This window comes from Carassius auratus, unplaced genomic scaffold (assembly GCF_003368295.1).
Source record: "Carassius auratus strain Wakin unplaced genomic scaffold, ASM336829v1 scaf_tig00027223, whole genome shotgun sequence".
NCBI classification, from domain to species: Eukaryota; Metazoa; Chordata; class Actinopteri; order Cypriniformes; family Cyprinidae; genus Carassius; species Carassius auratus.
This window is the reverse complement of record NW_020525574.1, coordinates 499,853-515,000: the sequence shown is the minus strand read 5'-3', so window position 1 is coordinate 515,000 and position 15,148 is coordinate 499,853. Positions and strand designations below refer to the sequence as shown.

The 15,148-nt window shown below is 36.1% G+C and overlaps 2 protein-coding genes across 2 annotated transcripts; both read right to left on the bottom strand.

Moving 5' to 3' along the window:
* Positions 1–3,764: 3,764 nt before the first annotated feature.
* Positions 3,765–5,085, bottom strand: LOC113079122 (interleukin-8-like). Its single transcript, XM_026251326.1, has 3 exons — positions 4,842–5,085; positions 4,547–4,676; positions 3,765–4,462 (listed from the first exon to the last, which is right to left on the bottom strand). Exons 1-3 carry the CDS (start codon positions 4,903–4,905, stop codon positions 4,390–4,392), a joined length of 267 nt encoding a protein of 88 aa, XP_026107111.1. The 5' UTR covers positions 4,906–5,085; the 3' UTR covers positions 3,765–4,389.
* A 5,701-nt stretch (positions 5,086–10,786) lies between these two features.
* On the bottom strand, positions 10,787–14,332 carry LOC113079130 (interleukin-8-like). Its single transcript, XM_026251333.1, has 5 exons — positions 14,290–14,332; positions 13,235–13,712; positions 12,995–13,121; positions 12,127–12,195; positions 10,787–11,970 (listed from the first exon to the last, which is right to left on the bottom strand). Exons 2-5 carry the CDS (start codon positions 13,302–13,304, stop codon positions 11,937–11,939), a joined length of 300 nt encoding a protein of 99 aa, XP_026107118.1. The 5' UTR covers positions 13,305–13,712; positions 14,290–14,332; the 3' UTR covers positions 10,787–11,936.
* Positions 14,333–15,148: the final 816 nt, after the last annotated feature.

The following is a 15,148-nucleotide window of genomic DNA, read 5'->3' as shown; positions in this document are numbered from 1 at the left end:
ATTCATGCCAACGGCCGGTAAAATCGCAAGTATTCACGTTAAACATATTTAACTATAGCTTGATACAGATGGATCTCTCAAATAAGAAGGTTACAATGACGACAGTAGCCGAGCGGGAAGTTATAGGTTAGTTCTCAAGGAGTTTGTCTGTTCCTTTTACTGAATATTTTCGGGTCAAAGCATGATTTAAACAGTTACAGCACATTCACACGCAATCGCTTTCGCAATAATGCATTCAAACAAATGTAATCTTACAGTGTTACTTCATCTGAATTTGAATGAGCATAAATCTGTAAGAAATGCATTGATCTGTAGATAAAATAAAAATGTACTGTTATTTTCATCACAAACAAAATTTGCACAGCAGAATACAGTAATTATACCTTTTAATGCTGACATCCATGTTATTAGTTTGGCATGTGGTAGGAAAAAAAAGTTTGCACACAACAGCCTAAGCCACTTTGAAACTCTCCTGTTATTTTATTTTTTATTTTAATATAGGCTACGTTATGAACATAACATATCAAACATACTGAAATACTTTAGCCACGGAGCGAAGGCGGAGCGGTGTTTCTGGTATCACTGAGCGCGGAGTGGAGCAGGAGCGGGAAATTGTGAACCCGGAGCGGAGCTGGAGCGGAGTGATTATTAAATGCTCTGAGCGCGGAGGGAAAATTGTTGCCACTCCACTCCGCTCACATACTCTGGTCTGTCTCTCCGTCCGTCCATCCATCCATCCATCCATCCATCTATCTATCTATCTATCTATCTATCTATCTATCTATCTATCTATCTATCTATCTATCTATCTATCTATCTATCTATCTATCCGTCTGTCTCTCTGTCCATCCATCCATCCATCCATCTATCCATCCGTCTGTCCGTCTGTCCGTCTATCCATCCATACATCCATCCATACATCTGTCCGTCTGTCTGTCTGTCTGTCTGTCTATCAGTCTGTCTGTCTATCCGTCTGTCTGTCTTTCTAAGCATCTGTCTATCTATCTATCTATCTATCTATCTATCTATCTATCTATCTATCTATCTATCTATCTATCTATCCATCTATCCGTCTGTCTGTCTATGCGTCTGTCTATCCGTCTATCCGTCTGTCTGTCTATCCATATGTCTATCTATCCATCCGTCTGTCTATCCGTCTATCTATCTATCTATCTATCTATCTATCTATCTATCTATCTATCTATCTATCTATCTATCTATCTATCTATCTATCTATCTATCTATCTGTCCGTCCATCCGTCCGTCCGTCCGTCCGTCCGTCCGTCCATCTGTCTGTATGTCTGTCCGTCTCTCTCTCTCTCTCTCTCTCTATCTATCTATCTATCTATCTATCTATCTATCTATCTATCCGTCTGTCTCTCTGTCCGTCCGTCTGTCAGTCTATCTATCTATCTATCTATCTATCTATCTATCTATCTATCTATCCGTCTGTCTATCTATCCGTCTGTCTATCCATCTGTCTGTCCGTCCATCCATCCGTCCATCCGTCCGTCCGTCCATCTGTTTGTCTGTCCGTCTCTCTCTCTCTCTCTCTCTCTCTCTATCTATCTATCTATCTATCTATCTATCTATCTATCTATCTATCTATCTATCTATCCGTCTGTCTATCCATCTGTCTCTCTGTCCGTCCGTCCGTCTGTCTATCTATCTGTCTATCTATCTATCTATCTGTCTGTCTATCTATCCGTCTGTCTGTCCGTCCATCCATCCGTCCGTCTGTCCTATCTATCTATCTATCTATCTATCTATCTATCTATCTATCTATCTATCTATCTATCTATCCGTCTGTCTATATATATATATATATATATATATATTAGAGGTGGGCATAGATTATTTTTTTTGATCTAGATTAATCTCACTGTGATCTTGAAATTAATCTAGATTAAAATGGCTCATTCGAATTGCTGTAGCTGGGGTCAGCGGGGCCCCGGTGAAGGTTGTACCAGTGGGCCCTGTTTGAAATTGTTTAATTTGTATATTTGTTTATTTTTATTTATTTGTGCTATTTACACAATGTTTAAATTGTTTTTTTTTTCAAGTTTGTAGGTGTCAAGGTAGAGAAACCAAATAATTAAATGTAAAATAGCACTGGATAGTCTTCAATGTAAAAATTAAATATACAATCAAACCTACATTTATTCAGACACCTTCAACATTTCTCACATTATAACAGTTTTGCTATATATATCAAAAATTATATCTGGTGTCTGAATAATTTTTGGTTTGACTGTTAAAACTACAAAGTAATTCAGTCAAGAACAGTGAGTGATTTTCATTTTCATTTTCTAGGATGAACATTACAGCAGCCAGTCGCTAAATTAGGTGCGGTCACTTTAAGAGACCATGAACGCATCCAATATAATACACATCCCATTTTTCCTCAACTGTTTACTTTCACTTAAGAAATAATTAAAGTTATTCAAGCATAATTTCCAAGGTGGATATTTTGACATAAATTCGATGTTCAAGTGTTATGAGATGCCTTTCTCTGTGTGAGCCCTGAACACCAGAACACCGCGAGTCCTGATTTGGGCTCTTTCACATCTTTTTGTTTGTTCAAACTGCAATTTGTATTTGTTCGTTCAGGTGCAGGAGGGACTTCGAGAATAACTTTGTAGAAGAGAACTCGGTTCAGTGTCGGGTCTGTCCCTCTCCTAAAATCTCTTCATTTGTTCTGTTTAACTAATGGCTGTAAAGTTCTCTATTTATTTGGTGAATTTGTTGAAGTAGGGGTTTCTTATGGACATGTATTTCTGACAGTGAATGATTTCTCCTGTCTGACAGTGAGCACACACTCTCAGCTCTTTCTGTCTGCTGGTCTCTCGATGGCTAGACTGTGCTCACTGAGCCTGTACTTGGTCAGGATCCGTCTCTGCTTTGTGTCTCTGACGCTCTGGAGATAATCTTCACATTCATAATTTGATTTTAGAGTTCAATAAAATTGTACGTAGTTCACTTTGTGTTGTAGTTTCTTGATCCTAATGTTCCAGATATAAGTTTTTAGATTGATAATTTGATTGATTTTGATGTATGGATTAGAAGCAGTGCTGGTCTGAGACTGGTTAGTGTTAGTAGAGTTAGTCAGGTGTTTAGAGCATTTACAGTAGATGTCTTAACATGTGCAAATATTTGTAGAAACATAAAAGGTTAAACCACTAAAATACACCGAACAAGTTTCACAAGAATCTGTTAATATCAGATGTCACAGTAAGATTATTTTTCTTCCACCGGCTGCTTTATGTATTCAGTGTGTTATTTGCGGTCTTTCTAATAAGTTTCACCAACATTTTTCAGTGCACAATATAGTTTATAGAAGTAACAGAAGAATTTGCCACAAAATATGTATGATGGAATACCAATAACAAAATGAAGTGTTTTTCCACCCTTTTAAAAACTTATTCTATAATAATATATATGCTGTCCTAATGGTAAACTTAATTGAAAGTAGTGTCATTCACAACCCAACACAGTTCTATATGTGTTGCAAGTAGTTCTTAATCCGTGGAAAAATTCCATAAATATAATTGGGTCTAATAATTCATTCTGCTATGCGTTGTGAGACTGAACAGGGCAGAAGTCGAACTACAGCACACCAGAGAAGCATGCATGAGGAGTGAATTATCAGGAACTACCAGGAACAATAAATCTGCCCCAAAATATATCCGAAGGAAGAGGTCAGTGTTAGTCTAGAGGCACAATGCATGAAGACAAACGAGTTAATAAAAAAACCTCATGACAAGTTACAGCACATGTGCATTTATTATATACTTGCAATTATATGTGATTTATAAGCATTTGATTTGGAACCTGGTACAGAGTTACAAGAAGTGTTTTTTTTTTTTACACATTTAAGTTATAGTTTACCACAGAATAAACAGTGTGATCATTTACTCATGTCACTAAACCCATATGACCTAATGCAATTTTCAGAGATTTATTATAGCAAGAAAATAAAACAAATCAGTCATGTTGCATGTTTAAATCTAAAATGAAGTCATTTAAAGTATTTTGAATATAATAATGTATGAAACAAGTTGTATCTTATGTATTGAAGTGGACAAAAAAAGATGACAATTTATATATATATATATTTTTTTCCTACATTACAAAAAAAGTGTTAGTCAGAAATGTTACTTTGAGCCAAAAGGACAAGACATTTTCTGCCATGCAAATTTTACATTTGTTTCGTCAGAACATGTTTCCCTGGTGAGCAAGCCACCTGCATCCAAAGAGTTTTGCAATGAGGACATATTTTCATTTAACGAAAGCATTTCACAGGTCTGCAGAAATATGCAGAAGAAAATCTGTGCTGCAACATACCGTAATAAAAAACATAAACTTCTGCATGCAAACACAGATGGGAAATTACTCTTCAATGATCTTTTTCACCCATTCATCTTCGGGATTGAGGCATGTCTGTCCATTTTTCAGAGTGGCACTGTTTAAGACAAAAAAACAAATAATTACTCCACCATGCATTCAGACTTGTGCATTGCATTGATCTTTGCTTTGACACACTCACATGATCTCATCGTTTTTGCACTGTACTCCAGCAGGGATCGTTTTTAATTGCTGTATTAGTTTAGGGTTAATTGGTTTTCCCGAATACATCTTAGCACACTGGCAGCGTAGCTGTAGTCTGGCTGAGATGACTTAATGAAACGAGAGAGAAAAAAAGTATTAGTATCTCTGCATGCTCTTACAATATTTATTAAACACATACTAGCATTTTTAAACCTTTAATAAACAATATATAAAATATAATCACAAACAATGGATACTGTCAATCACATAAAAAAAAAACCGATTGTGCTTACCTTCTGTTGTGAACAGCAGTGTCATGCATGTGAGACAAAAAAAGACTGCTACGGTGAATTTCATTGTTGTGAAATTTCTGACCAAGAGATTAATGCATCAGCGTATAAACAGTAAAACTGCAGATGGTTCTTAAATAAACTGTCTTGTCCGGCTGTTGATAGTGTTTGTGTATAATTTGGCAAAACTTTTTCTTTTAAAGAACCCCACTGCTGACATCACACTTATCAAAACCTATTGTGCAACAGGTCCTCCTTCAGTAAACCCAAATTCCAGTGAAGGAACCCAGGAGCTTTAGAATAAAACATGTTTTTGCAAAAGCATTCCAATAATATATTTTTCAGTCTGACAAGTATTTTCAACCAGAAATGATCTAAGGTATGTAAGACAGGCCATCCCAAAACAGGTTGATCAAAAGCCAATTCAATCACACACACACACGCACACACACACACACACACATATATATAAAGGTATAATCAAAAGCTAGAAAAGCACTGTAACTACAAAGAGGACTACATACTGTAATGCAGAGATGGTTAGTTACTTCAGTTAGTTACAGACTACAGTTAATATTTTGTATTATTGATTACATGATTACGTATTCACTCACTAGCAATACATGATTCATAATTTATTGATTTTCCCTTTTTTTTTACAGCTTCACACAAAGACCAGTCATCAGTCAAATGGTTAAAACTGAAGCGACACAGCATTTGATCACTGGATTTACAAAAATAATTAAATTTTTCAGAAGTGCTTTCGTAGCATTTCAACATTGCACCAACTACTGATAACCAAGAAGTGGGCTATTTAATCATGCATTACTTTGACTTTGGAAAACTTTTGTCTTTCAAACAAATTGAAATCCACAAATTCACATTATTTCTTATTTACATGAAATGCAGGGATTCTCAAACTTTTATATACTAATATATTTACTTGAAGTACCCCTGAATAAATATTTTAACAATTAAGTATCACATGTGCATGTCCTATGGTCAAATGACATGCAGGTAAACAATGATATATATATATATTTAATAAGCGCTTTATTTTGATTGAGGTTCTTTTAAAATTATTTATTTTAATTTTACATTTTTATGATTTCATTACAGTTTTTTGCAGTCGCTTTGGTGCATTTCTCAGTTCAGAAATTAAATTCTCAAAATTACTTGTTCATGTAAATATAATGTAGGATCTAGAAAAAATCTTATCGTAATTAAACCAGAAAAATGTAAAGTAAATGAACAAAAACAATTTTTAAAGTTTGGGCTCATAAATATTAGATCACTCACACCAAAAGCAGTTATTGTAAATGAAATGATCACAGATAATAGTTTTGATTTACTCTGCTTGACTGAAACCTGGCTAAAACCAAATGATTATTTTGGTCTAAATATGGTCTAAGTATAACTGATATTAACTATATGTCGCAGCGTTACCGTCTGGGCAGAACTATTGTTCCAGCCACCAAAGAAAGATTCGCAAATTACCTGCCTGATCTATCTCAACTGCTATTTGTACCCAAAAATACACATGAATTAGACGAAATTACTGACAACATGGGCACTATTTTCTCTAATACATTAGAAGCTGTTGCCCCGATCAAATGAAAAAGGTTAGAGAAAAACGTACTGTACCATGGTATACCAGTAATATTCACTCTCTCAAGAAAGTAACTCGTAGGCTTGAACGCAAATGGAGAAAAACTAACTTAGAAGTTTTTAGAATTGCATGGAAAAACAGTATGTCCAGCTATAGACAGGCTCTAAAAACTGCTAGGGCAGAGCATATACACAAACTCATTGAAAATAACCAAAACAATCCAAGGTTTTTATTTAGCACAGTGGCTAAGTTAACAAATTACCAGACGCCACCTGATTCAAATATTCCACCAACGTTAAATAGTAATGACTTTATGAATTTCTTCACTGATAAAATAGATAACATTAGAAATACAATAGCGAATGTAGATTCTACAGCATCTAACACTTCAGTTTCATCCATCGCACCCAAAGATAAACTGCAGTGCTTTACAACCATAGGACAGGAAGAGCTAAACAAACTTATCACCATATCTAAACCAACAACATGTTTATTAGATCCTGTACCCACTAAATTACTGAAAGAGCTGTTACCTATAGCCGAAGAACCGCTTCTCAATATCATTAACTCGTTGTTATCTTTAGGTCACGTCCCAAAACCATTCAAGCTGGCGGTTATCAAGCCTCTTATTAAGAAACCAAAACTAGATCCTAGTGTACTGGCAAATTATAGGCCTATTTCAAATCTTCCATTTATGTCAAAAATTTTAGAAAAAGTTGTGTCTGCTCAATTGAGCACCTTCCTGCATAAAAATGATCTGTATGAAGAATTTCAGTCAGGTTTTAGGCCCCACCATAGCACAGAAACTGCACTTGTTAAAATTACAAATGACCTGCTCCTTGCGTCAGATCAAGGCTGCATCTCATTTCTAGTCTTACTTGATCTTAGTGCTGCGTTCGACACCATAGATCATGTCATACTCATAGATCGATTACAAAACTATACAGGTATTCAAGGGCAGGCTCTAAGATGGTTTAGATCCTACCTGTCCGATCGCTACCATTTTGTTTACTTAAATGGGGAGTCATCTCATTTATCATCAGTAAAATATGGAGTGCCACAAGGATCCGTCCTAGGTCCCCTTCTATTTTCAATATACATGTTGCCCCTTGGTAATATTATTAGAAAATACAGAATTAGCTTCCACTGTTATGCTGATGATACTCAGCTATATATCTCAACGAGACCAGATGAAACTTCCCAATTATCTAAGCTAACAGAGTGTGTTAAAAATGTAAAAGATTGGATGACAAATAATTTTCTCCAATTAAATTCGGATAAAACAGAGATACTAATTATTGGACCAAAAAACACTACACAGAATCTTGTAGATTACAATCTGCAACTAGACGGATGTACTGTTACTTCCTCTACAGTCAGAAATCTGGGTGTTATATTAGACAGCAATTTGTCTTTTGAAAATCATATTTCCAATGTTACAAAAACTGCATTCTTCCATCTTAGAAACATTGCCAAGCTACGAAACATCTTATCTGTTTCTGATGCAGAAAAGCTAGTTCATGCATTCATGACCTCTAGACTGGACTATTGTAATGCACTTCTAGGTGGTTGTCCTGCTTCGTCAATAAACAAGCTACAGGTAGTCCAAAATGCAGCAGCTAGAGTCCTTACCAGGTCAAGAAAATATGATCATATTACCCCAATTTTACAGTCTCTGCACTGGCTACCTATTAAGTTCCGTATCAGTTACAAATTATCATTACTTACCTATAAGGCCCTAAATGGTTTAGCTCCTGCGTACCTAACTAGCCTTCTACCACGTTACAACCCATCACGCACCCTAAGGTCACAAAACGCTGGACTTTTGGTAGTTCCTAGGATAGCAAAGTCCACTAAAGGAGGTAGAGCTTTCTCACACTTGGCTCCCAAACTCTGGAATCGCCTTCCTGATAATGTTCGGGGTTCAGACACACTCTCTCTGTTTAAATCTAGATTAAAAACACATCTCTTTTGCCAAGCATTCGAATAATGTATCATTTAAATTGTGAGTGTAGTTGCATCTGATCAAAGGTGCATTTTTATTCATTAGTTTGGGTTAAACTAATTTTACTTTGTTGGATCAGCAGCTATGCTAATGATGTCTCTATTTTGTTTTTTGTTTCTATATTTACACAAGCTCCAGTCTGGATCCAGAACACCTGAGAAGAGATGATGCTGACCCTCAGAGGACCTCAGATGATGCTGACCCTGAATCAACAAACAGAACTAACAATTATTGCTAAATGTGTGACTGAATCATATAATAACTTAATTAATAATATTGATAGTTCATCGTCTAGCTGACTACGTCTTGTATTATTATTATTATTTTTATTTTTTCTAAAATCCTGTCAAATGTGCACAAACTACTAGCTACTACTAAATATTGTAGAAACATAATTTTCTGTAAAGTTGCTTTGTAACGATTTGTTTTGTAAAAACCGCTATACAAATAAACTTGAACTGAATTGAATTGAACTTGTTCAGTCTCCACATCATCTTACTTGTGCACATCATAAAATCAGTTTCTCATTCTTTTTAAAAAGTTGCAGTTGCTTTGGTACATTCATGCAAATGATTATATATGTTTGTCTGTGGTTTCCTACATTATCAGTTGTTAATGTCATGTTCCCCAAAATGTATTATAGAGTGCATGAGTTCTGTGGTCTTTTTTTAATGGCAGCTGTAGGATGTCTTAATGTGAATCATATTTAAACTGACAGTCAGAACAAGGGTTTAGAGTGCATGAGTTCTATGGTCTGTTTTTAATGGCAGCTGTATGATGGTGTTAATGTGAATCTGATTTAGACTGACAGTCTGAACAAGGCTTTAGTGTGCATGAGTTCGATGGTCTGTTTTTAATGGCAGCTGTATGATGGTGTTAATGTGAATCTGATCTGGACAGAGACTCTGAGCAAGGCTTTAGTGTGCATGAGTTCAATGGTCTGTTTTTAATGGCAGCTGTATGATGGTGTTAATGTGAATCTGATCTGGACAGAGACTCTGAGCAAGGCTTTAGTGTGCATGAGTTCTATGGTCTATTTTTATTGGCAGCTTTATTATGTTTTTTAAAAACTTCAATCCCTGTTTATTGTAATGCATGCAAACGCACACAGAAAATTTTCCAGTTCAGTTTAGTAATTATATAGCACATTAAAAACAACCATGGTTGACCAAAGTGCTTAACAATTGTCGGAAATAACACACACAAACAAGATAAATAGATTGAAAACATCACAATGTCTAAGTTCAGCTTGGAATAAAAGCCAAGGACCTAACAACTTAAAAATTCCTACATTCTGAGCAGTTCTTATGTGTACAGGTAAACTATTCCACAAATTAGGTGCCACCACTGTAAAATGTTGGTCACCTTTATTTTTTAACCTGGCTTTCAGAACATTGAGGAGCACCTGATTGGACGACCTCAGTACTTTAACAGGAGTGTAGACATGTAAAAGCTCTGATAAATAAGCAGCCACAATCCATTAAAATCTTGAAAACAAACAATAAAATCTTGAAATCAATCCTCAAGGCCGACAGGAATCCAATGTAGTGAAGCTAAGACTTGGGTGATGTGCTCATTTAGTCCCAGTTAATATCCGAGCTGCTGGATTTTAACTGTAAGCACTGAAGAGATGGCTGAACATACAAACCTAAATTACCAAGTGCATCTACACAAGCCCTTAAATCCCCAGGACGACCAAACACAACAATCTCAGTCTTGTTTTCATTAAGACAAAAAAAGTTCTGATCCAGCCATATTTTTTAATCTCTCAGGCAGTTAAGTAATGACAGAACTAAAGCTTTGTCATTTGTTTTGACAGGCAAATAAATTTGTATATCTTCTGCCTAACAGCATGTACTGTCAAGCCTCTGCAACTGATCCAGAATGCAGCAGCGAGGGTTGTCTTCAATGAGCCAAAAAAAGCTCATGTTACCCCTCTCCTCATCAGGTTACACTGGCTACCAGTAGCCGCTCGCATCAAATTCAAGGTACTGATGCTTGCCTACAAGACGACCACTGGCACGGCACCAACTTACCTAAACTCACTGGTTAAATCCTATGTGCCCTCCAGAAGTTTGCGCTCTGCAAGGGAACAACGCCTTGTGGTGCCATCCCAAAGAAATTCAAAATCACTCTCACAGACCTTTTCCTGGACTGTGCCCAGCTGGTGGAATGACCTCCCAATCTCAATTCGTACAGCTGAGTCTTTACTCATTTTCAAGAAACGTCTAAAGACTCATCTTTTTCGCCTGCACTTAACCTACTAACTCCAGTACTTTTCCTTTTCTTGTCTTTTTCCTTTAATTAATAATAATAAAAAAAAAGCGTCTGCTAAATGATTAAATGTAAATGTAAATGTAAATGTAACAGTTTAATTAATTATTGTGCTTCCTAAAAATATACCCCACCATATACAAAGAAAACAACATGGGGCCCAATATTGACCCTTGGGGGACACCACAAAAAAGAGGGGAATCAGATGAAAACAATTCACCAAGGTGAACAGAAAAACTACTGTCTGTCAAATATGAATGAAACCATTTAAGGGATATGCCCTTAATGCTGACACACTGTTCATGTCTAGATAAAAGAATAGAGTGGGCGACCTTTTTCACTTTCTCTCTGCTACTTTGCAGGCATGTCTGGGAGAGCGGCTAGTGACACTGAACCAGGGTTGTGACAGATCTTTAGGGTGTTTTTTCCCTAAACAGAGTAACAGAGTCCAAAATCTCAATATATATAAGTCTGTGGAGGCTTCTACACAGTCATTAAGATTGTACAAAAATGAATCTTTAAAAGATCTAGAAAACGGTAACACAGTTAAAGGGTTAATTGCCTGCACACTACATTCAGAAGCAGAGGTTGAAATCTCAGAACTGGGAACAACCACAGTAAATAAAACAGGCAGGTCATCTGAAATACAGGTGTCACATATTTAACTAATAGTAATACAGAAACCATATGACAGAATGCCTTATTTTGGGTTGTGCAGGAGAAGTTTGTAAAGACATGATGCAAATAAAAGGTATTTGATTTTTGTGTGAACTTTAATTTTATTGTGAACAGCTCAGGGAATGATACTGTAATGTTGCAATGTTTTGCAATATGACAAAATCACACAATAAAGACCAACTAAAATATCCATTACGACAGTCTTGGTTCAAAACCAATGCAAAACGATAACAATACAATTCAGTGACACAACAAAAATGAATATATCTAAAATATCCATTATGACAGTTTTTATTACAACTCTTCATTCAAAACTAGTGCAAACATATAATAAGACATATAATTCAGTGACACAATAACAATAAATATAATTGAATAAAATATACAGAAGGATACAGTAAAGTTCATCTTTAATAAAACAGGTGGTAGTGAAATCACATTTTCACAAGAGATGACAAAATAAAAAATTCCTATATTACATTAAGAATAGTTGAACCAGTTTCTTCAGTTGCTCATGAACGGTGATATTCATTCACTGTTGACTCTTGACATTCTTCTTGTTTAATCTGCAAACATGAAGAGACACACGTTAGTGTCTGAAGGATGCACAAAAGTAAATAATTGAAATGCATTAATTATTATTATTAATATAAGATAATTAAAATCATGCTAATGAATAATTTTGAGAAGGATAATTAGAGTCATCATGGACAAGAACTTACTTTTCTTTGAGAGAAATCACCCAGTCTTTTGCAGGATTAAGACATGTCATTCCTTTCTTCATTGTGGCACTGTAAGAAATAAATGTTTAATTGTTTAAAATCAATAGAAAAACCCTTTACTATTGCATAAAATTGTACACGAGTCACATTTCAATTTCATCATTTAACTGAATTGTTTGCCCAAAAATAGACATTCATTCACTGTTTAGTTGCTAAATTTTTTGGACTTACTTCCTTCTGAGGAACATTTTAGAAGTAGCAGAATTGTCTAAGCCAAAATTTTTCAAACAAAAAATCTCAATGGTGTTTACGACTGCCAAGGAAAATGTTCAAAACAAGACTTTTATTTTATATATTTATTTTTACTCTTTTATTTTATTTTTTAAGGAACAATTCTGTCATTCTGCTAAACATCACTGTTGGAGATAAAAAAAATCACATAGACTGGAGGTGAGTAAATCATGACCAAATTTCACTAATTAGGTGAGCCATCCATAAAGCATCAAATATTTGCACACTCATGATCTTAAATATGAAAATCTTTGTCTTCATCTGTAAGTCGCTTTGGATAAAAGCGTCTGCTAAATGAATAAATGTAAATAACTTTGTCTGAATCTTATTCTAAAACAATCATTGAATTTGATGAAAGAAAGTGTTCACCACACAAGTGAACTCCTGAAATGATGTTTGAAGGTATACCAGGATGCACCATGAGATGCACCATTTTGTCTGTAATTTGTAACAGTTACATATATTTAGTTTTAGTTAACTATTTCGAACTTTTTTTAAGAAGCAATAATAAACAATGGTTTGATTGGTAGAGCACAGTCTGTATTCGAAGTGCTGCTTTGGTAAGTTTCACACTCACATGATCTCCTCATTTTTGCAGTGTGGTCCAGCAGGAATCACCTTCAATGTCTGTATTTTGTCAATTGGGATTGGCTCTGAATGTGTTTTAATGCACTGACAGCGTAAAATCATGGGTTTAGGTCTACCTGCCATAGCACAGAGAAAGTTGTAGTGGGATTAGCTCGCAAGATTTAGCAAAATAAATAAAATTAACAATAATAAATCAAAAAGCATGATGAATGTAAGTTAGTCTGCTTACCCTCTGTTGTGGACAGCAGTGCAGCTGTGCAGATCAGAAGCATGAAGGCAGATGCGCTGAACTTCATCATTCTGAGTCAGTATTGTGTCAGTTAAGGTATGAAGAGACTGTCTGCTGTAGTCACTCAGTTGTGTGTCTAACAGTGGCCTGCACTCTTGTTTATAAAGACTGACACTCCCACACAAAATGCAAGAGTTTATTGCTCAATTTCTCTCTTCCCAGGAACTGAGGCCAGGCCCAGTACTGGTGTTTGCATGGGCTAAGTGTCCATATGGCTTGAATTATTTCGGATAATCCCATATGTGTAATCTTCAATTGTATGTTTTCCCTCTCTGTAAAGCCGTGTTTTTATATAGACTGTAGTATATGTAGTACTGCCCAGTCCATATCAGTATCTCCACATGTCACTTCCTTACGGGTAGGATGTGGTCTCTGTAGCATCTTTCCTCAAAGCTCACTACCGTATCTTTCTGCAAGGCTGAAAAGAACAAATAGGAAAGATTTTAATCAACCTTTCACTGAGGGTTCAAATCCCTTGTAAAAGATCTAACACTGTTACCTTAGTAGTTGTGTTTTTTTCCGCACCATTAGGTGGCACAAATAATCTTCCTAGATGAGTATTTAGCCAGTTACTATACATAAAGAAGTAGGCAAGTGTTTGGACAGAGGAAGTAATGGCTTTGTAGTGGTAAAAACAGGGGGGCAGGGTTTCATATAGCCATTGGCTAGCGGACCCCCACCTGCTGTTAGCATTCCATTGACTCCCATTCATTTTGGCGTCACTTTGACAACTTTTTCCATTAATTATTTCAAAAGAAACACGAAAATGTATAAAAGGCTCCATTACCTTGTATCTTACGTTATGGTTCCGTAGAAGCAGTTTTTGTAAAAAATAGGCTAATGATTACGCATAACCAGCGACTCTCTGTCGCACAGTAGAGAAATTACCGTATGGACAGGAGGAGAAGCTCACAGGCAATCTTTTACTGTCTATGAGGCTATCGGGGGGACGTGGAGGCATAAAGTCAAGGGAGATAATTAATCAGAATACTTACCAAAATGTGCTCCTGTTCACGCTCGCCTTCTCTGGAAGATTCGGTGGGTGATTCAGATTTTTCTTGGCACAGCGATTAGAAGACTTACAGGTTGCTCACGTGACCTCTAAGTCATCAAGCTCAGTTTGAGTCTGCGCAGTACGCCCGACCCCCAGGAAGTGCGTGCTTCTAATTGACTTCACTTGTCTCCGTTAAATCCAATGGGGTCACTGTGCCCATTTCTGTTACTGTGTATGGGTAAAAACAAGCTTCAACTTTCCAATATATCCCTTGTTTCTTGGCCACTTTGGGAGGTGCTGATGCAATATTCCGATGCGTGCAATGCAAAGCACCATGAATAGATCCAGGAAAGCGTTGGAAAGTTCCAAATAATAACTAAAGTTTATTAAACCAAAATGAATTTGAATTGCAACATAAAACAAACAAACAACTCAAAGGGATAATTGCAGTCTTGTTGCACCATGCCATCTTAGCTCCATGCGAACGGTTGAAAGACTGTATGCTCTCGCACCAGCACCCCACTCCTGTCAGGGTGACATATCCTTTTTAACATTTTTCCATTCACACCTATAGAGGGCACACACTCAGAGAAATAAACAACATTAAGAATATAGAATCAGACTAATATATAACGGAACATAAGAAAACTAAATAAGTACGGCTCTTACACCCGGCCCCTAATTGAGGGTTTAAAACATCAATTACAATAAATTAAATGTAAATGGAGCCAAACATATTTATACACGGAAAAAATAATACTCACCTGTTAATCTTTATCTAGCTGTTATAAGATTCAGTCCTAGTTTTCTGCATCTTCTAAGAGCAGGTGAAGTTTGGTAATAGGTATTTCCAAGAAACC

Bases quoted from the DNA above. Each gene is read 5' to 3' on its own strand.
- LOC113079122 (XM_026251326.1), bottom strand. From the start codon at position 4,905: ATGAAATTCACCGTAGCAGTCTTTTTTTGTCTCACATGCATGACACTG. The intron at 4,677-4,841 runs GTAAGCACAATC...CGTTTCATTAAG, and splicing joins ACTGCTGTTCACAACAGAAG to TCATCTCAGCCAGACTACAG. The intron at 4,463-4,546 runs GTGAGTGTGTCA...TGTCTTAAACAG, and splicing joins TGCAAAAACGATGAGATCAT to TGCCACTCTGAAAAATGGAC.
- LOC113079130 (XM_026251333.1), bottom strand. From the start codon at position 13,304: ATGATGAAGTTCAGCGCATCTGCCTTCATGCTTCTGATCTGCACAGCT. The intron at 13,122-13,234 runs GTAAGCAGACTA...GTGCTATGGCAG, and splicing joins ACTGCTGTCCACAACAGAGG to GTAGACCTAAACCCATGATT. The intron at 11,971-12,126 runs GTAAGTTCTTGT...TCATGTTTGCAG, and splicing joins GTGATTTCTCTCAAAGAAAA to ATTAAACAAGAAGAATGTCA.